We start from the raw sequence: 21705 nt of genomic DNA on the forward strand, positions 1-21705 counted from the left end.
GTTTTGGAGCGGAGTGAAGCATTTTCCAAGGCCTTATTTCTTTCTCAGAATGCTTTAAGTGTTGGTTATATGTGCTGGGTCTCTAGAGAAGTTTTTATTTGTTACAGTACTGCTGTTTTGAGCAATTTTGTTTTTCTTCATTGTCTGTTAAGGAAATCACCAGCTTTGGCACCTTAACAACAAACGGTGGATGGGATATATTATTTCTAATACGCATCTTTAAAGTCAAATACACCTTTTCCCTGTACTACTCACATACAACCAAAGAACATACATTATGAAAATTATATAATAATATATCTGGAAACATTTTCCTCTGACAGGTGACTTTTGTACAAAATGCAAAAAAAAAAATCTCAACTTTTTTTTGTTCTTTTTGATTATGGCTATACATTTAGAGTCTTTCTAGTTATTAAAGGAACTGCTGACAAATGCAAGTAATCTCAACTTTTTTTTGTTCTTTTGTGATTATGGCTATACATTTAGAGTCTTTCTAGTTATTAAAGGAACTGCTGACAAATGCAAGTATGACCATCTCGTTCAAATGTTTGTTGTTATGATGCAGACAGATATTGGTTTCAGTAGAAGCTGGATCCTTAATACTGCATTTTCTGAATTCTGTTTTAACATTTGTGTTAAGGTATACATAGCTTGAACTCACATGAAATCCTGGAGTTTTGCCATCAGCAGCTTTGCAGTTTGGGAAACAAAGAAAGCAAAGCCAGTATTTTAAAGAACGAATATATCTGGAAATCCTTGCTCTAAAAAAAAAGACACTCATCAAAGGTGTAGTTTTTCTCAGTGTTCTAATTTTTTAAAAATTTTATCTGCATATTTACATCGAATATTTCTTTATGTGCAAAATGTATATTTTACCTCTTTAAAATGTCTAAAAGTTAGTTAATAGCTACTTTGGTTTAATCTATACACAATGATTAAGTGCATTTAATATTGATAATTTAATGAAAAGCATTCCTTGCCCAATGGATGTATACATTTTTGAAAGAATAAGCAGAATTATATAATACGAAATGCCATGTAAAGTTTTCTATGTAAAAATATTATGTATAATACTGTTACAATAGCCTATGCCTTGATCAGGTGGTAAATCAATAAAGTTTTAAAAAGTAAAGCTGTTTTTAATGTAGTAATTAAAAAATATATATCAAGCCACAGTTTGGGGTTAGAGTTTGTTCTTAGAGCAGGTATAAGCTTGTTCTCAATTGCTGGTAAATTTTGGCCTCTGTATTAAACAAATACAATTATTAATGAGAATATTAACCACGGGTCTTTTTTTATTTGTTTTTTTGTGTGTGTGGCTGGCTGGTACAGGGATCTGAACCCATGATCTTGGTTTTATAAGGCCGTGCTCTAACCAGCTGAGCTAACTGGCCAGCCTAATTGTGGGTCTTAATTTTTATAAGCAAAGTTCTTTTCCCACTCCCCCCCCAAAAAAAAAAAATTGAAAGAGAAAAAAATCCAGTCATAAGAAGATTCTTTTTTATTTATTTATTTTGCCCAAAAAAAATTGAAAGAGAAAAAAATCCAGTCATAAGAAGATTCTTTTTTATTTATTTATTTTTTGGCAGCTGGCTGGTATGGGGATCTGAACCCTTGACCTTGGTGTTACAAGGCAGCACTCTAACCAAGTGAAATAACCAGACAGCCCAGAATATTCTTGTATATCCCTTGAATCCACTTCAATGTATTCATTAGTTTGACCAGTGGTTAGTTCACAAGAGGACAGAAATCTACTCTCACTATTTTTGAGGGCAAGATTGCAGATGGAAGACTGGCAGGGCAGCCAACTGGACATTGAGTGAGTGGGAAGCAATTCTGAGGTTCACACAGGGTGCTCACATATGAGGACAGGAAAATCTAGACTTGGATTTACTGCCTCTGAATTCAGAATACATTCTTTCTGAAAGTTGTAAATCGTCATTGTATTTAAAATATTCCACTGCTGAAATTGACTAATACATTGTTATATTTATTCATTAACTGGAGTAAAACCACTAATCTCTGTAGTACTAATTTCAGGTACTTCCAGTGAAGAATAAAAAGACAGCCTTTTCTTTTGGAAAAGGTTTCTAAAGAGTGTTTATCTCTTCAAAGTAGATAGTGCCTGGGTTTTATATTCAGCAATGTTCTTCAGTCTGTTGCCAACCAGTAGTCTTCAGTTCTGCCCCCAAGAGACAGATGGGACACTTCACAATGTCTGGAGGCATATTTTGGTTGTCACAACTGGGGACTGGGGAGGATGGCTACTGGCATCTAGTGGGTAGACGCCAGTGATGCTGCTAAACAGCCCCCACAACCAGGAATTACCCAGCCCCAAATGTCAGTGTTGCCAAGGTTAAGAAACCCTGAACTAAAGTGACTTCTTTCCTCTAACAAGGCTCCTTCAGCATGGTGGTGTACAGCCCAAAAGTCATTACGTGGCAGATACTCCAGCTTTCTTTGTGCTTAGTATCTGACAAGATAGAATTGAAAGAGAAAAGCTTTGAAAGGGCCAAAGAGTAATATGTCACATTGTCAAGTGGCAGACTTTATCAAGAAGAAATGACACGAACCTTACCTAATATTTACCTAATAACACAACTTCGAAATTAAAACCAAAGGCAGGGGCTGACTGGTTTGCTCAGTTGGTTAGAGCGTGGTGTTATAACACCAAGGTCAAGGGTTCAGATCCCCAAACCAGCCAGCCAGCCAGTGGCAAAAAAACACATAAAAAAGGGCAGACTTAAGTACACTTTAACAATGACAAAGCCACAATCATGATAGGAGACTAACATGCCTTTCAGAGGACATCAGATAAAGAAAATGTTAAATAAGGGAATAGAGAACATAAATAACCAATATTTTACTGACAATTCACATCCTAATTAGTGAAGGATCAGGTGCTTTCCTGTTTTGTACTATGTGGATTTTATCACCATGTGCACATATGTTTAAAAAGAAAGAAAAGTTCCTCCACTTAAAAAGGTAAGAAACAACNGGGTTCAGATCCCCAAACCAGCCAGCCAGCCAGTGGCAAAAAAACACATAAAAAAGGGCAGACTTAAGTACACTTTAACAATGACAAAGCCACAATCATGATAGGAGACTAACATGCCTTTCAGAGGACATCAGATAAAGAAAATGTTAAATAAGGGAATAGAGAACATAAATAACCAATATTTTACTGACAATTCACATCCTAATTAGTGAAGGATCAGGTGCTTTCCTGTTTTGTACTATGTGGATTTTATCACCATGTGCACATATGTTTAAAAAGAAAGAAAAGTTCCTCCACTTAAAAAGGTAAGAAACAACAATCAGATACTTCTCAATTTTAACTGTTGACACTCTTCTGCATCTCAGTTGGGCTTTAAAAGTAAGATTGAGCCAAAAGAAGACTTGTTCTTTCCAAGCACAACCAGATGTGTCCACATCCTTCTGAATCTAAATAAAACATAAAGGGGCTGGCCCATGGCTCACTCGGGAGAGTGTCGTGCTGATAACACCAAGGCCACGGGTTCGGATCCCATATAGGGATGGCCGGTTAGCTCACTGGGTGAGCATGGTGCTGACAACACCACGTCAAGTGTTAAGATCCCCTTACCGGTCATCTTTAATTAGTTAGTTAATTAAATAATAAAAACATAAAAGTATCTTCCTTGTGGAGCACACAACAGATAACATGTCTTTTCAGAATGTCTTCTCATACAGTAGACAGATTATCTTATCAGTGTTAGAAAAAAAAGGAAACCTCATGAATGAGTATTTAGTTTCTGGCTCTTCAAAGTGGCTGAATTTTTTTTTTTTTTTTTAGTTTCCAACACAGTTTGTTAGAAGTTGTAGTAAACCCCAAGAGTATATACATGGTGGTGCTGGTGTGTGTGTTGGGGGGTGGCAGGGGTGAGGGGAGGGTGGATCCCAGTGGAGTCTTCAGGTATCACCCATGCACCGAGTACAGAGGGAGGACACTCAGCCTCTCCATGGCCCTTACCTGCCTGGTTCTGGTGGCTGCAAAGGGCAATGGGGGGTAGGGGGAGACACCATCCCCACCTCCCCTGGAGCTGTGTCCACAGACAAAATTGTCTTGGCACAGCTTGAAGGCTCTCTGCAGAAACTGGCAGAGATGCTAGACAGACACAATATGCCAGCCAGCCTCCTTTGTGATTAGCTCTCAGAGATGGAAAATGGTAAAGTCATCAGGCTTGTTCTCCCCAGGACTGAAGGAAAATGTTTATTCCAGGAAAGCAGATTAGTATAATTAAGATGATTGCTTGTATTACTGCTACAGTGGTAAAAATGCATCTTTTTCTTCAGTGTCTTAATAATGTACCTTTCTCAGTGGACTTCACCTATTTATATATAACATTTCATTCAACACTCAACAGGTATTTATTGAGCAGCTACTGTATGCTAAACGTTGGGGGTGAAAGGGACCTTAGCCAGAAAAACAACCTTCTTTGGGGTAACTAAGACCAAACAGAATGTTTCAGTCAGCCCTTAATTTGGGAACTGATAATCATTCAATTCCTTGAGGTTAGCAGAAGAACTGAGAGACTGCCCAGAGATGAAATCAGCCCCTCATATGTTGATTTACGTTAGAGGCTGTGCACCTACAATTAAGGACTGAAAGTAAGTTTCTTGTTTTTCTTACTTCTCTATTCATCTGCAAGCAAGAGGAGATATACAAGAGAGGCAAGACAACCTAGATGGTTGTAAACTCCCCCCTTAACTTAAAGGAAAACTGCATCCACGTTAATTAGAAATCCAAGTCAGATATTTTTATGATATTTGACTAAGGTTATTATTGAGCTCTCCCTAGGAGATAAAGACTCCAACCTTGAGATAACATCAAAGACTTGAAGCTGACAACAGACTGTGACGCTGAAGTTTCCAATCCATCATTGGACCCTGCCATTTGACTCAGACCATCTGCTGCTCTCAGATTCCACCCTACCCCCCGCCCCCACTTTTCCTTCAGAACAAAGACCCTTACCTCATTTTCCTGCCTCTTCCTCTTTGTAAACCCCAGAACAGGCATCAAAAGTTGGGATGATTTTAGCCTGGTCATCCCCAGATGCCAGTTGTCTGGATAAACCTTCTAATCCTTGCACTAACTTCTGGACTTTTGAGTCATTTGTTTAATGCTAGAGGGCAAGCAGAGCCTGGTCTGGCGGTAACAAGGGTACAGCTGTAAATAAGATCAATAAGGCCACTGCTCTAATAGAGTCGTTAGGCTGGTGGGGGGAAAAACGATAAACAAAGAGATAATTAATTGCAGAAAGTGATAAATCCTATGAAGAAAACAGAAGGATATAATGGAGCTAGGGATGCTAGCTAGACAAAATTCAAGACACCCAGGTTAATGTGAATTTTAGATAAACATCACAAGATTTTTTAGGATAGGCATGTCCCATGCAATACTTTTATTAAAATATTATGCATTTTTTTTCCCTGAAATTCACATTGACCTGGGCATCCTGTATTTTATCTGGTAAATCTGGCAACCCTAAATGTCATGTTTTTGGATGGTGGGGAGGTGGCAATTTCAGATAGGGTGGAAGGCCTCTTTGAGGAGGTGACATTTGAGCTGGAAGCTGAATGTAAAGGAGCCAATCATTCAGGGATCCAGAAGATCATCCCAGGCAGAGGGAAAGCAAGTATAAATGCTCTGAAGTAAAAATAAGCTTGGAGCTGGGAAGAACAGAAAGAAGGTGGGGTGGCTGAGCTGAGTGAGGGTTGGGGGAAGAGGGAAGAGGGCAGACAGGTTTGGCAGGGCCCAGATCCTGTAGGGTTTGTGGGCTATGACAAGAGATGTTGAGTAACATTATCAAAAATGTACATCCGTAACTCCTTCACTCAAACTAAGCAACTTTTTACATTTTATCCATAGGAACTGGTTTTACATGTCTGTAGCCAGTGTACCTATATAATATTGTTTTCTTGTAATACAGTAGTCCCCCCTTATCTGCAGGAGATACGTATCTCTGAAACCACGATAGTACCAAACCCTATATACACTGTGTTTTTTCCTATACATACATTCCTATGATAAAGTTTAATTTATAAATTAGGTACAATAAGATTAATAATAACATATAAAAAAGAACAATTATAACAATATACTATATAATAAAAGTTATTTAAAACTTATGAACTGTTAATTTCTGGAATTTTCCATTTAATATTTTCAGATGACAGTTAACTGAGTAACTGAAACCACAGGTAACTGAAAAGAGGAAAGCAAAACTGGATAAGGGGGGACTACTGTATTTGTTTCATCAAATAAATAGCAGTAGTAGCGGGCCGAGCCCGTGGTGCTGGAAGCGCAGCGGCGCCCCCACCACAGGTTCGGATCCTATATAGGGATGACCGGTGCACTCACAGTGCTCACTGGCTGAGCGCGGTGCGGCCGGTCTCAAAAAGGACAAAAAAAAAATAGCAGTAGTAGCAAGCTAGCAATTCCAAAGTAAGGACCCTGAATGGAAATAGCTGGGCCTGTTGAGGGAGGAGGAGGAGATGGCCAAAACTGAGGGTTGGGGTTTTGGTAAGTCACCATTGGTTCCTCTTTCCTACATTCAATGTATCATAAGATCCTATGGTCTCCATCTCTAAAATATATCCTGCAGCTGTCCATTTCTCTCCATATGCACTGCTACTCACCCCAGTCCAGGCCATCACATCACTCCCCTGGATGCATCCCACAGCCTCCTCACTGGCCCTCTGCTTTAAGCTCTTCCCTCTAGTCCGTTCCCCACACAGCAACCAGTGGGCCTTTTAAAATATGAATTTAGTGGTTATCCTGTAATGGAAGCACTTAAGACACAGTCCAAACACTGGCTTATGAGCCCTACATCACCTGGTCCCTGCTGGCTTCTCTAACTTCATCTCCTGCCACTATCCACTTCATTAAGCCCCAGCCTAGCTCACTCCTGCCTCAGAGCCTTTGCTATTGCCATCCTCTCCTTCTAGAATGTTTGCCAGGATGACCTTCATACAGCTGTCCCCTGGCCGAAGTTGAGGTCCGTTGTCACTCGTCCAGAGGCCTTCCCTGAACATCCCATTTATCTTACAAGTCAGTACCTGTTGTAGCATCCTGATACACTTTTATCATCTGATAGCACTTACCGAGATCTGGAATTTTTTTTTTTTTCCTTTTTGTCTTTTTTCGTGGCCAGCAACGGATCGCAACCCTCAAGTGTCCCGCCCGTACCGGACCGGGACCGGCAACGGGATAGCAACCCTTGGCGTTGCCCCCGCACCTCGCTCAGCCAGTGAGCGGCTGGTCTGTATGTGGGATCCGAACCCTCGGCGGGAGCGCCACCGCGCTTCCCAAGCGGCGCACTATAGCAGTGCGCCACCGGGCCGGCCCGAGATCTGGAATTTTTATTCATTTGTTTATATTGTTTCTCCCTCTAAAATAAAAGCTTCATGGGGGGTGAGAAGTTCTGAGACGCTATGTACATGACTTTGGACACTTCGTTCAACCGTTATTTAAGACCTACTACGTGCCAAGTCCTGACATCAAAATAAAATCCAGCAGCCACCCACACTGAGTCAGCGTTCGTTTCAGGAAAACGAAGATTGTGGAGCAGGTCGGAGTGGTCAGAACCAAAGGGCATTGTCACTTGTGACGTCAGCGGAGAAACAGAGCGGGGTCACGATTGGCCCTTCCAGCCTGGGTGTAGCCGCAGCTTTCCTGGCCCCGCCCCCCGCCACTGCCCCACTCGCGCATGCGCTCCGGACGCAGCCTCGCCGTCGCGCCATTTTGCCGGGGTTTGAATGTGAGGCAGAGCGGCGGCTGCAGCAGAGGGTAGTGCCGGCTAAAGTCCGCAACTGGGATTCCCTCTTCTGTCTCCTTATCCCCACGAGGTGAGGTGCGGGGCGTGCAACGGCCTAACAGAGTGGCTTTTGGAGCCCCGCTGAGGGAGGGATGAAGCGCTGCCAAACGCTAGGAAGCAAGGACCGCGCCTCTGGGCGAGGGCGGAATGTGGGCCTGTGCCTCGGGCGGCGCGCTCCGGCAGAGTCTTCGCCTCCCCAGATGGGCCTCGCCGCACCCCGCGAAGTCCCAGATCCCCGGGTCAGGCCCGCTGCCCCTGAACCTGCTGTGAGGGGCGAGGGCAGCTGAGGCGCGGCCTAACGCGAGCCCCCCGAGTGCCCGCCCCTTCCCCTCCAGCGCCTCGCTGGTTGGCTGCGCATCCGCCCTACCGCCCGCGAAGGCCGATGCTCATTGGCTGCGCCCGCGCGTCCGTTCTCCGGGCCCCGGGCCGGCCCGCTGCCCCTGAACCTGCTGTGAGGGGCGAGGGCAGCTGAGGCGCGGCCTAACGCGAGCCCCCCGAGTGCCCGCCCCTTCCCCTCCAGCGCCTCGCTGGTTGGCTGCGCATCCGCCCTACCGCCCGCGAAGGCCGATGCTCATTGGCTGCGCCCGCGCGTCCGTTCTCGGGGCCCCGGGCCGCCGCAGCGTGAGCGGGGCGTGCAGCGGCGAGGCCTGCTCTGGCGCGGGTTGCCGGCCGCCGCGCGATCGCCACTTATCCCTGACGCCGGTGAGGCCCCTGAACTCACCCTTTTCTGTCCTCTCTGTGGTCCAGTCTCCCCGACTGCAAAGTGCTCATCGTGATCTCACTTTGCTGAGTCGTTTGTGAGGGCTAAATTCTAGTCCATGCACTTGGAACATCATAAGTAACCAGTGATATGGGGTTCCCCCCTCTTGGGAGAAAAGCTGTGCTGCGGTGATTGGGACCATGGGCTTTGGAGTTAGATCGCCTTTATTCTCTCCTAGGGAGAGATTTGGCCTCTCCCTAGGAGTGTAACTTACGACTAATCACTGCATTTTTTTTATCAGCAAAATGGGGCTAATGTCATCTGCCTCGTAAAGTGGCTTTGAGGACCCACTAAGTTATTTAACGTGGTTTACAAAAGTCTTGCCTGAGCTGCCCGTTGTCCACTTCTCCCACCCATCTGTTTTCTCTTTCTTAGCCACTGTAGCTATACTTACCGGACCTTTCTTTTTCTTAAACATTCCAGGCTCATTCATACCTTGAAAGCACTTGCACATGCCTTTCGTTTGCTTGGAAATTTCCAGCATCACGTCTTTGGAAGGCTGGCTCGTTCTCCTTCAATATTCCCTTACTTTAGGCCTCCCTTGACTATCCTCTGTAAGGAACTTTTTCCCTCAACTGTCCATCAGCAAAGCCTAGTTTTATTTACTTCATAGTATTACCATTATCTACAATTACTTATTGTTTAGTTTATTACCTTTCTCAATAACAAGGATGTAAGCTCTTTGAGGGCAAGGACCTTGTCTGTCTTGCTTACTTCTAGGAGTATATCCGTGTGCTTGCCACATGGTAGATGCACAGGTATTATTCTTCCTTGGAGGCTCAGAAGGGGACCCTTTACTCTTGGATTCCACCAGTACTTGTTTTCTCCTCATCTTGGTCGTCCATAGTCAGCGTGTGTCCCCATTTTTTTGCATAATTTCTGAGGCTGTTGATATACCTGGCCTCTCCTCTTCTAGGATACTTTCACTTCTTTCCATCATTGCTAGGGAATTCTCTCTCCGCTTCTGGTTACTTTGATTTCTGCTAGTTGGGGTCTGGGACAGAGGGAAGCCATTTCCTAAACAGGGTTGGATGGGTGTTGATAGAAGTGCTCTTGTTTTGGAATTAATTTATTTCCTTATTCATTTAATATCTTTATTGAGCATCCACTTAACCTCTGGGGATAAAGTGAAGAAACAAAACTGGACAAGGTCTGTGGGTGAAAGGAACAAGAACATGAATGAATTAGATAATTTCAGATAGTGATGAGTGACAGAATGATATGATAGGCAAAAAAGGTGTCTCTGAGGGGGTGACATTTGAGCAGAGACCAGCCATGAACAGGTGAAGGGTAGAACATTACAGGCAAAGGGAATAGAAGTGCAAAGGCTCGAAGACAGGAATAGGCTTGGAATAGTGGGATATTTGAGGAACATCCAGGTTGCTAGAGTGCTGTGTGAAGAAGAGTGATGTGTCCAGGGACTATATTATATAGGGCTTGTAGGCAATGTAAGGAGTTTAGATTTGATTCTAAGTGGTGTGTTCCTGTGATGAGAAAGCAGAGGGTGGGTTGAGGTTTGGGGATATGTCCTTGATGTGAGTGTGCCAGGCAGTTTTAATTCATTGGATCTCTTTCCCTCTCCCCAGATGTAGGTCCTCAGGAGTGATTCTCTAATGTGGAGGAATTATCTAAGGAAAAAGCACACATCTTAGATCAGCTTATGTCACAGATGGCTGTGAGATAGACTTGGAAAGCAAAGTTTTTATTCCAGAAGTCTTCATCTATAACTGAGGGCCCGTGGGAAGAGGCTAGACTTAGGTCTAGTCAGTTATGATAGACTTATTTAAATTCCAAGTTCTTATTTGAACTTGGAGTTTAGGTAAGTCTATCATAATTGATTTATTGTGATACATGGTTTTTTATTTTTTAATTGTCTTTTGGTAGGGATTTCCAAAGATGGTTCTGTGGAGTAAGTAAAGTATCACTCATTATAGGTGATGAAATGAATTTTCCATTTCCAGGTCAAGTCTTTTTTGTGGCCAATAAGGGGATCCAAACCCTTGCCCTTGGTTTGAGTCTTTTTTTATATCAGTTAATACTTTTTAGATTTAAATAGTGCTAATTTTAAAGTGTCAAAAAGTACCTTCATCTGTGATCAAATAAGATAATTAGTTGATACACTCATACGAGGTACTTCAAAGAAATTTGTGAAAAAATAGAATTGAAAGATAATATGCATCTTTCCATGAACTTTTACAAGTACCCTAATATTTTTGTTTTTTGATTTTTTGCAGCTGGCTAGTATAGGAATCCAAACCCTTGACCTTGGTGTTACAACACTGTCCTCTAACCAACTGAGCTGACCGGCCAACCCACCCTCATATCATGAATATCTGTGGAATGTTCTCTAAGACTCTGATTTGTCATACTTTCACAAATCAGGGCCAAGCTTGCAGTTTGGTTTTAGACTTTATCACTAAGGAGATATAAAAAATATGTTGACAAATATTTAGTCCCTTAAATAATTAAGATTCTAGAATCTGTGCAGTATTTTAACTTGCAAGGATTGTAGTATGCATATTTATATAACTCGCCACTCTTTTTAAACTTAAAAATAGACCTACCCTAAGCACCTCAGCTTTGCCACTTTAGGTTTCATCCTATTATGTGGTTTTAGAATCAGTTGTTTCCACCTCTTTCTTTTGGTCACGTCAATTGACTAGAATATATATGAAGAATGATTAATGCTTTTGATGGAAAAATCAATCAAGACTATCTAGCTTTTTTAAATAGTGCAACAGATGTGTAGTAGATGCCCATCACTGTTGTAAGGCTCTAGAGAGATATCAGTGAACAAAACACAAAGTCCCTGCTCTCATGGAGTTTGTGATCTAGTAGAGGGAGAAGCATAGTAAGTTAAGAAAACAAGTTAATATGCCTTGATGAAATTTACTTGGAAAAACAGAGTAGAGTAAGAGGATGGAAAATGACTGAGGTGAGTGCTCTTTTAGACAGGATGGTCCAGGAAGGCATCTCTGAAAGGAGGTGACGTTTGAAAAGAGACCTGAATGAAGTGGGCAGTGAGCCATGTAGCTTTCCAGGGGCAGAGCTGTTCAGACAGAGGAAAACGGTAAGTGCAAATCCCTAAAACAAAAGTATTAGCACTGGCTTGTGTGAACAGTAGTGAAGGACAGATCTCAAAATTCACCCCTTTCTTGAAGCAGTTTTGAATGAATAGAAATAATTATGTCAGACAAGTTGGTCATTTGTTTATCTGACAGATGTAACAGAGTTCCTACAATATGTTGCAGTTACTAATAATTGATCCCCAAAGAATAGACTCCAGTCCTGACTGAGAACTCATGTTTTAGCTGGGTGACTGATACTAACTCATCATGCAACAAGGGCTTACTGAATGTCTGCTACATGCCCGGCAGTGTTGAAGGTCCTGGATAAAAAGACAAAGTTCTTGCCCCCAGAAGCTTATGCAAGGGGCAACAAATAAGTCAAAGATAATTTCAAGTGGGGGTAATTGCTATTAACACAGAAAAATGGGGATGAGGTAGATGGTAGTCATGGAAGGCCCTTTTGAGGAGTTGACAGTAGGCTGAAAGCTGAATGGTGCTCACTATCAAGTTAGGGGAAGAGCATTATATTCAGGGAGAATTCCCTTGGCTAGTTTGAGGAATAGAAAGGCGGTTTGTGGCTGGAACACAGCGAGAGCCAGGAAGAAAGAAGATGAGCTAGAAAGATGCCAGATTTCATAAACTCTTTGCCATGGTAAGGAGTTTGGATTTATAATACAAATAATTAGGAATCTAAGAAATTTTGGTTGAGAAATATACAAGTACTAGAGGAACATAATGAAGAAAGTTAGTGAAATGCAGATTTACTGAGGAGTGTGTTAAAAAAAAACTCAACAAAATATATCCAGTTACTCTTTGTAACCCATTCCCCCACCCCCTGTACACAAATCCCCAAAGGTAGAATAAATTTGCATGTGGCAAAAAAAAAGGCCAGGGTTTTTTTTTTAAAGCTTAGATACACTGATGTAAATGATTTTGCTTGGCAAGCAAACTTTTATGATTTCATAAGAGATTCAGCATTTCAGCACAGAAAAAAGGAAGGGGAAAATGAATTGACTAAAATCATTGCTTTTCAAAGTGTTTTCCATAGAAAAGGGGTTCTGTGGCCAAGTATAATGGGGGGAAACTGGATTAAACAATGTAAATTGGGACCTTACTCTACAAGTTCCTGAAGCCATTAAAGTGCTTATGTTTTGACTCTCCAAAGTGGGGCAGGTTATAATGTGTAGCATTATCCAAACATTTGGATATATAAAACCAGAAAGGGTAGCCTCTCAGTAAAGTGTGTGTGGGGGAGTAGGACTTAATGTTCACACCCGTAGAGTGAGTGGTATGCCCTGAGTCAAAAGGGGTGGTAAAATCTACTAAATCAGTCAGAATATTGGCTTCCCTTCTGATAAAAACATTTTCTAATTAGAGAGGACTGCAGATAGTTTCAAACAGATAGTTCTTTTTAGAAGGTCGTGATTTCTGGCTGCTGAGGTCTACCCTGCATAAACACAGCATTCGTTATAGCCCTTTTCTTATCTTTCTAGCTTTTTTTTTTTTTTCCAGTATTGATATGAAGGGTTACAGTTTTCTCATCCTTTGGATCAGTACTTTTCGAAATCTCAGAGTCCTCTTTGACCATTACTTCCTCTCCCGAGTTCTCTGGCTGCCCTCATTTCACGTCAGCCTTTCTATTGTTTTTTGAGTGCTTCCATCCTAGTTCAGTCCTCGTTATTGCCACCAGAGAAGCAGACTTGGGTAGACTTATGGAGACAAATTGATTTGAATTTGATCTTTATTTATTAACTATGTATGACTTGGGGGCAAGTTAGTTTTCTGATTCCCCTTCCATGTACATAAAATGGTCATGTGAAATATATAAATCATATAAAACATCTAGCACTGTGTACCTGTTTCATACATGTGACTACTTCCCCCTTTTAAGAAAAAAATATCCTGGGCCGAGCCCGTGGCGCACTCGGGAGAGTGCGGCGCTGGGAGCGCAGCAGCGTTCCCGCCGCGGGTTCGAATCCTATATAGGGATGACCGGTGCGCTCACTGGCTGAGAGCAGTGCCACTGGTCTCAAAAAGGACAAAAAAAAAAAAAAGAAAAGAAAAAAATATCCTAATAACTCTATTCTCTTTGTCTTCACCGCATTCTATAAACCATAACTAGCCCAAAGTTCCTATATTCCACTTTCATTAAATTTTTTTTTTTTTTCTCTATAAAGTTGACCAGTAAGGGGATCTTAACCTTTGACTTGGTGTTGTCAGCACCACGCTCTCCCAGGTGAGCTAAACAGCCATCCATATAGAGGGATCCAAACCCACAGCCTTGGTGTTAATCAGCACCACACTCTCCCTAGTGAGCCACGGGCTGGCCCAACTTTCATTAAATTTTTACCCACTTCAAAAAACCTTCAGTAGCTTCCTGTTGTTCATTAAATCATGAAACTCTTCAGCCAGGTACTGAGGAACCTTATATGATCTGATTTTAGTCTCCACATATACTATTCCCCTCTTCCCATCTGTTAGTTTGCTCACACTATTTCCTTTGTGAGATGGGTCCTCATTGTACTTTGCCTATCCAACTCTATATATTCTTCAAGATTCAGTTCATGAGACTTAGCCTCTGGGAAATCTTGGATGGCTGCATACCACAGTGACTCTCTTAACCTCCTGGCTGTCTGTGTGATTCATTTGGACACCCACTCTAAGGGATGAATGTGTTTCAGAATTCAGAAATTTTTTTAAATGCAAATGCTGTGGATTATGCAACATCTCAGTGTGGCCCAGGGGTAGCCTTGTAATCAACCACATTTATTTCTTTATGAAAACAAATTTATGTACTAAGTGAGATAAATAAAAACTTTATTTGTAGCCTTAGGCAATTCAGGCCATGTTTTGCTGCCAAATGAGTTTGCCACAAACTTGTTTTAAAAACCTTTCAGCTTGGGGCCGGCCCGGTGGCGCACTGCTACATTGCGCCGCTTGGGAGCGTGGTGGCGCTCCCGCTGAGGGTTCGGATCCCACATACAGACCGGCAGCTCACAGGCTGAGCGAGGTGCGGGCGCAACGCCAAGGGTTGCAATCCCGTTGCTGGTCCCGGTCCGGTACAGGCGCAACACTGAGGGTTGCGATCCGTTGCCGGTCACGAAAAAAGACAAAAAGGAAAAAAAAAACAAAAACCTTTCAGCTTGTTGATTTTTGGATTTCAAGACTGCAGACCTGTACTTGGCTTTTCAGTTGTGTTTTGTCTTCCCAATTGGTATGGAAGCTCCTTTGGGGGCAGGAACTTGATTATCTTTTGTCATAGACATTTTAAAAACAACAAAATTTTAAAACTTTCTGACTATAAATGTAATACATATGGGTAATTGTAGAGTATTAGAAAAATATGAAAAGAATAAAAATGTCCTGTATCTATCACCTAGATGTTACAACTGTTTATTTACATTTTGGATTTTTTTTTTTCTATACATTTGGATGCATGTAATTTTTTTAACATAACTTAAATCAGTATCCTTGACCCTTTTTCCACTTAGTTTTATTACATTTTGTAAAAATTATGTACTTAATTTTTTTTCTTTATCATAGAATCCTCAGGTTAATTTGGTTCAGGTTTCCCTGAAAAGGGTACATTTTCTCAATTCCCTTGCAGCTGTCTGTGGCTGTGTGTCTGACAGCTGCCTAATGGGATCTAAGCAGAAGTGAGGGTTTTTTTAAAATAGCTTTATTTAGGTATAATTTACATACCATAAGATTCATCCATTTTAACTGTACCGTTTTGAGTTTTCATAAATTTATACAATTGTGCATCATCACAGTCCAATTTTAGAATACTGTCATCCCCAAAAGTTCCATCAATTTGCACTTGATTTTATCAGTCACCAAAAACTCAGAGACTATATTGATAATGTAGCCAAGATTTTTGGTCCATTGGTAATAAAGCACCTGCACACATGACACTTATAATCTGTATGTGTATACTGTTTCTTTTATATGTGTATTTTTTCTTTTTTTATTGACAAAATTGTATATATTTATGGTGTACAATGTTTTAAAATATATACACTGTGTAGAATTGCTAAATCAAGTTAATTAACACATGCATTACCTCACATACTTATTTTTTGTGGTGAGAACACTTAAAATCTACTTTATTAGCAATTTTCAAGTATACAGTACATTGCAATTAACTGTAGTCACCATGTTGTACAATAAATCTCTTGAACTGTGTGTTTCTTAGCATATATACCAGTTATAACTACAAAGAGTATTTAGCTTAAAATTTGTAATTTGATGTTAGATGTGAAATTTTTTTGTCAGTCATAAGTGTATTCTCTGATTTAGTTTCGTTTAAGCTTTAAATAAGAAAACTTTTAAAATCATAATCACAGCTGTCATCTTCTAAACTTCAGAATTATCTCCCAAGATGCAAATTCTCAGCACACAGTTTGTAGTGAGTACCTGTGATTGCATGTTATACACAAAGGAATTTATTCTTTTTTTAAGAGTTGGTCTTATAACCCATATCAAAAATATGACAAATGATGACTTTCAGAGAAGGGAAGACTCATAATACAAAATGATTCTTTTATGTAAATCACTGTGTCCCCAAGTGACCAATTACCTAAACCCCATTTTTTATTTTAGATTCTACAGCAATGGAGCTCAGCGATGCAAATTTGCAAACACTAACAGAATATTTAAAGAAAACCCTTGATCCTGATCCTGCCATCAGACGCCCAGGTAAAGAGAATAAATGTTGTCTTTTGGTTGACTTTTTTTTTGGCTGGGCAATACAGTAGTTCCTATTTGTAAATTACACTTGGATTTTCCTGCATAGTTTATAGTATGTAGTCGGCTGCTTATACCTGCTAAAACATGGTGCTTTCTTTGTTTTTTGAGTAAAATAGCTTTTATTTGGCATGGGGGATAAAAAGTACTAGTTTAGGGATAAATAGTATTGATATGTTTGATATGCTTTGTCCCTTGACCTTTCTGAAAATCCCTCAGTTAAAACTGGCCTACTTTAGAAATATGGTATTTAGGGCATAGAGATAAGAATAATTGTCTAAAAAGTGATTAAGGGAAGAAACCAAGTAATCAGATACTGTTTCTTAATCCTCCTGTTGGATTTTATTTAATTAATATATTTTAATATCTAGAGTTTCTTTTTTTCCCTCCTGAATTTGATCAATTTCCATTAGAAACTTAGTATAAGTTTAGAATTTCAAACTAAGATGCTCATGGGAGTCAGATGTGAAGGTAAATGAGTGAGGCAAGCCAAGTGGGGCCTGGTAATATTATGTGAATACATGCTGCAGTTCAGGGGCAAATATTGTTAGGAACCAGCTAACTTTGGGATTCAAACCAGTTTTACTGATCAGATTTCCAACTTTGTTGGAAAAATAATGATATTTATATGAAATGTCTTCATTTTTAAATGATGGCAACTAACTTCCAAAAATTTTGAAGTGCAGTGCAAACCAAACTACTTCTGGGGGCCAGGTATGTCTTGTGAGCAATCAGTTGGTATTCTTCATGTAAGCCATATTAACCAATTTACTAATGTGCATGCTTGTGTAGAGGGTTTTGGAAGAGTACCACTGAAAACACCTATGAATGTGCATGTTATAGTCTACATTATACGTAATAAATAGAATCATAAACATGTTAGTGTGTCCATCCTATTCTAGAAAAGTCTGATTTCTGAGAGGAAAAGTTGATTTTCCCATTAGTGCTTAAAGGAGTAATGTGTTCCTAGGCAAAGGGAAGTTAATGACTCTAATCTTCTTAGACTTTCCCAGAAAGCCTTTGCCAACATTAGCTATTAAAAGTTATTTTTAATGCATCTTTGTCAGGTGATGGTGCTGTTGCTTTATGAATATAGGACAGAGTGTAGAAGTAAACTGGTGATACTAGGAAGAGTTATGAATACAGCATTTCTCAGGGGTTGGTACTAGACTGACTCAACATCTTTATAAAGTGATGTGGAGATGGAAATGTGTAGTGGTGTAGTGGATCCCAGCTTACAGATACCTCTGCGCTTCCTTGATTATTGAGGTATGACACTAGTGTGGACGAACTGAAAGACTTTTTGAGGCTCCTGGAGTATGCAGAAACATGTCAGTATGAATATTCTGTAAGTTGAAGGAAATGAACACAGAAAGGAATAGACTTAAACTCATGGGCAGATTGCTTCAAGGATATTGATTACAATTTGGGAAAGAGACCTGGCAATTTATACTCCTATGGGCTTTTCCTCAAGTCATGGATACAGTGTGTTGCCCTGTATGAAATGCCGAACTCTAACTAGAAGGAAACAACAAAAGTCTTCTGTACTCATAAAAAACGTCATATGTCCCATACTGAAAAACTTTTTTTTTTTTTTTGTCCTTTTTTTGAGACCGGCCGCACCGCGCTCAACTAGTGAGCGCACCGGTCATCCCTATATAGGATCTGAACCCGCGGTGGGAGCGCTGCTGCGCTCGTCCTTTTTTTTGAGACCGGCCGCACCATGCTCAACCAGTGAGCGCACCGGTCATCCCTATATAGGATCTGAACCCGCGGTGGGAGCGCTGCTGCGCTCTGCCGAGTGTGCCATGGGCTCAGCCCTGAAAAACATTTTTCAATTCACTGGTTCTCTTCAAGAAGGGAGAGGGTTTGAGGATGTCAGTTAAATTCTTGGAACTCAATCCAGAAAGAGGAAAGGTATAAATTATATTATTAAATTCTAAAAAGTAAAAAATGCTGGACTGGACAGTTAGGCTCAGTTGGTTAGAGTGCAGTGTTGTAACAGCAAGGAAAAGGGTTTGAATTCCTATACCAGCCAGCCACCAAAAAAAAAAGATGCTAACAGTAGACCTTTTCAAAAAATATTGGAATCTTGGAATGAGTGTTGCTTTATGAAGCTTAAGATAGGTAAAATAAAAGAAATAGTATACCGCCTTCACTGTGTAAGTAAACTTAGGAAATTTATCCCAGGAATGTAAATGGTTTGAAAATATGTGGGTAAAATCTTTGTATAAATTCATTGCTGGTATTCAGAATTTTTTATTTTATTTTATTTTATTTCTTAAAAGATGACGGGTAAGGGGATCTTAACCTTTGGCATGGTGTTCTCAGCACCATGCTCAGCCAGTGAGTGAACCGGTCATCCCTATATAGGATCCGAACCCATGGCCTTGGTGTTATCAGCACCGCACTCTGCCGAGTGAGCCACGGGCCGGCCCAGTATTCAGAAATTTTTAGTTAAAGAAGAAAGCTTAGGGCTGGTATGGTAAGGACTGGACTAAAACTTTTTCAGTGATGAAAGCTTCTAGCTGTGTGATCTTGGACAAGTTACTTAACTTCAGTGTCCATGTCTTTAAAATGAGGATAATACTACCTACCTTTCTGGGTAATAGTGACAGCTTAATGAAATAATACGTGTAAGTAACGTATTGGACCTATATGGTTAATAATATATATTAGCATGAATAAACTCACTTAATCTTCATCACAGTCCTATAAAACAAATATTACTAGTAATAGTACTAATTATAATCCTTTCTGGAACAAGACAAGTGTATATGACTTTTGCCGTAAAGTCATTTAATCTCTCTGTGAAGCAGCTTATCCTTCAGATGGGGTGATCTCGAGTAGGTAATAATTGAAAACTGAAGCGTTATGTAAATTTAATATAACATTATATATAATCCATTTAATAAATAAGAAAAATGAAGCCCTGTAGACCCATGATGTGTTCCCTAACAGGAAATGTCCTAATCTTTGGCTTTTTGGTCTTTTGGTCAAAGATATACATAGTTCATACATACATATAAGGTGGAAAGAATTTGATTATAATAAAAATTTTCTAATATGAAAATTTTTTTACAGCTGAGAAATTTCTCGAATCTGTAGAAGGAAATCAGAATTACCCACTGTTGCTTTTAACATTACTGGAGAAGTCCCAGGATAATGTTATCAAAGTGTGTGCTTCAGTAACGTTCAAAAACTATATTAAAAGGAACTGGAGAATTGTAAGTATTTCATGAATACATAATTTAATACCATGTATGTTTATAAGATTTATATAAACAGTGCTCTTAAAAGATTCAGACATAGATTAAAGATAAAATTTAAACAGGACCCTTTTCCAAAGCCCCTGTTATTTCATTTGAATTCATAAATTCCTTCAACTTCATAACTCAGGTTGCTAGAAAGTGTGTGTCTTGGTTTTAATTTATTTCTTTTTTTGGTTATCTCTAGCTCACTGACTAGTGAAGACACATTGTGTGGGAAGACAGTCTAAATGAATAACTGAAGTAATTTCTGTTGTGGACTGGGAAATTTAAAGTTGAAAAAAATCACATTATATATAACATTGGAGAAAGGAAAATAATTTAGATTTGAAATTTTTGATCTGGGATTTTGCCCTATGTCTTGTGGGATATGGAAGTATATTCTGATTTTAAGAGGAATTCTATTGTGCTACAAGTTTAATGACTAGTATAAAATCGTATATTAAGAAACAGGCATTTCCCCTACTTTAAGGAGAGTGGTTCTCAATTAGGGGCAATTCTGCCCACTGGGAAACATTTGGCAATATTTGGAGACATCATAGGTGAGGGGGTTTCTACTGGCATCTAGTAGGTAGAGGCAAGGGATGCTGCTATCCATTCTGCAGCGCACGATAGCCTTCCACAACAAAAAATTATTTGGTCCACAATAGCAATAATGCTATTTGCTGAGGCTGAGAAACCCTGACTCATGATAAAGAAAAAAGGAGAATTGTTTTATAGTGATAGCAGTAATGATGCTGTAGAAAGTATTAAGGTTGACAAAAATGGTTAGTTTTTTAAAAAGTCAACTTTAAACCTGCTCATTTACTTAGAATCTTGCTTTTATCTTCATTCCATAAAAGTGCTTAAAAAAAAAAACAGTGAATAATTGTCTTTAAGCTTGTATAATTAGTAGAGTGTTACCACATGTGAAGAAATGACTTGGTAAATTTCAGGATGCTTAAAAGTTCATCCCTCTACTTGTAGGCATGCTAGCTCTCCCTCTATCTTGATTTGTAAAACTAGTGAGACTTCCAGAACTTCTTTGGATGATGTTGTCCAGGATGTATTCTAACCAGTAACAGTCAAGTTTTTGTAGAAAAGACCTTTGATTTAAGGTGAGAGTTAAATTGAAACTTTTGAAGAAGAATATGGATTAAGAAGCATGTATCTATAAAGATTTTAACTACTACTATTATGATTAGCATGTATCCATAAAGATTTTAACTACATGTTCTGATTAGTTTATATATACGAGAGTACTTCAAAAAGTTCATGGAGGGGCCGGCCCGGTGGCGCATTGGAGAGTGCGCTGCTTCGGAGCGCGGCGGCGCTCCGGCCGAGGGTTCGGATCCCATGTGGAGACTGGTTCCCGCTCACTGGCTGAGCGTGGTGCGGGCGCAACACCGAGGGTTGCGATCCCGTTGCCGGTCCCTGGTACGGGCACGACACCGAGGGTTGCGATCCTGTTACCGGTCAGTAAAAAAGACAAAAAGGAAAAAAAAAAAAGTTCATGGAGAAACAATTAAAATACAAGTGTTGATAACACCAGGGTTAAGGGTTTGGATCCCCAAGACAGCCAGCTGCCAAAAAAGATAATATGGATCTTTCCACGAACTTTTTGAAGACCCCTCATAGAACTGTAATACTTAGTTGGCATCAGGAAGTCAGAAGTTCATTAATTTGTATGTAAAATATTTGCATTAGGGAGGGAATGAACATTTTTCTGGGAAAAGAGGTCACATTTCCATCAGATTATTGAAGGAATCTATGAGAGAAATCTGTAGAGGGAAACTTAGGGAAAGCCTGTTTTTTTCTTAGAAAACGAGAAAATAAAAAGTAGTTCTGTTTTATATACAAACCAGTATGGGCATCAGTATGGATTTTATGTTATTGGCTCTTTGATATTTTGCTTTGAAGGTTGAAGATGAACCAAACAAAATTTGTGAAGCTGATCGAGTAGCCATTAAAGCCAACATAGTGCACTTGATGCTTAGCAGCCCAGAGCAAATTCAGAAGCAGGTAATGTAGCCTTTCTTTTTAGG

The 21705-nt window shown here is 40.1% G+C and overlaps 1 protein-coding gene across 2 annotated transcripts in view; it reads left to right on the forward strand.

Moving 5' to 3' along the window:
* Nucleotides 1-7689: 7689 nt before the first annotated feature.
* The window catches only part of CSE1L (CSE1 chromosome segregation 1-like (yeast)), a 41876-nt gene continuing 27860 nt past the window's right edge, over nucleotides 7690-21705 (forward strand). Inside the window, exons 1-4 of one of the 2 annotated variants that reach the window (XM_008591249.1) lie at nucleotides 7690-7869; nucleotides 16269-16364; nucleotides 19497-19639; nucleotides 21581-21682. In XM_008591249.1, coding sequence (XP_008589471.1) covers nucleotides 16280-16364; nucleotides 19497-19639; nucleotides 21581-21682 — 330 coding nt within the window. In that variant the 5' untranslated portion in view covers nucleotides 7690-7869; nucleotides 16269-16279. Of the gene's footprint in view, nucleotides 7870-11614; nucleotides 11669-16268; nucleotides 16365-19496; nucleotides 19640-21580; nucleotides 21683-21705 lie in introns of those variants that run through there. The other variant, XM_008591250.1, reaches the window with a different exon arrangement.

The sequence above is a fragment of the Galeopterus variegatus genome, unplaced genomic scaffold (assembly GCF_000696425.1).
Source record: "Galeopterus variegatus unplaced genomic scaffold, G_variegatus-3.0.2 Scaffold6787, whole genome shotgun sequence".
NCBI lineage: Eukaryota > Metazoa > Chordata > Mammalia > Dermoptera > Cynocephalidae > Galeopterus > Galeopterus variegatus.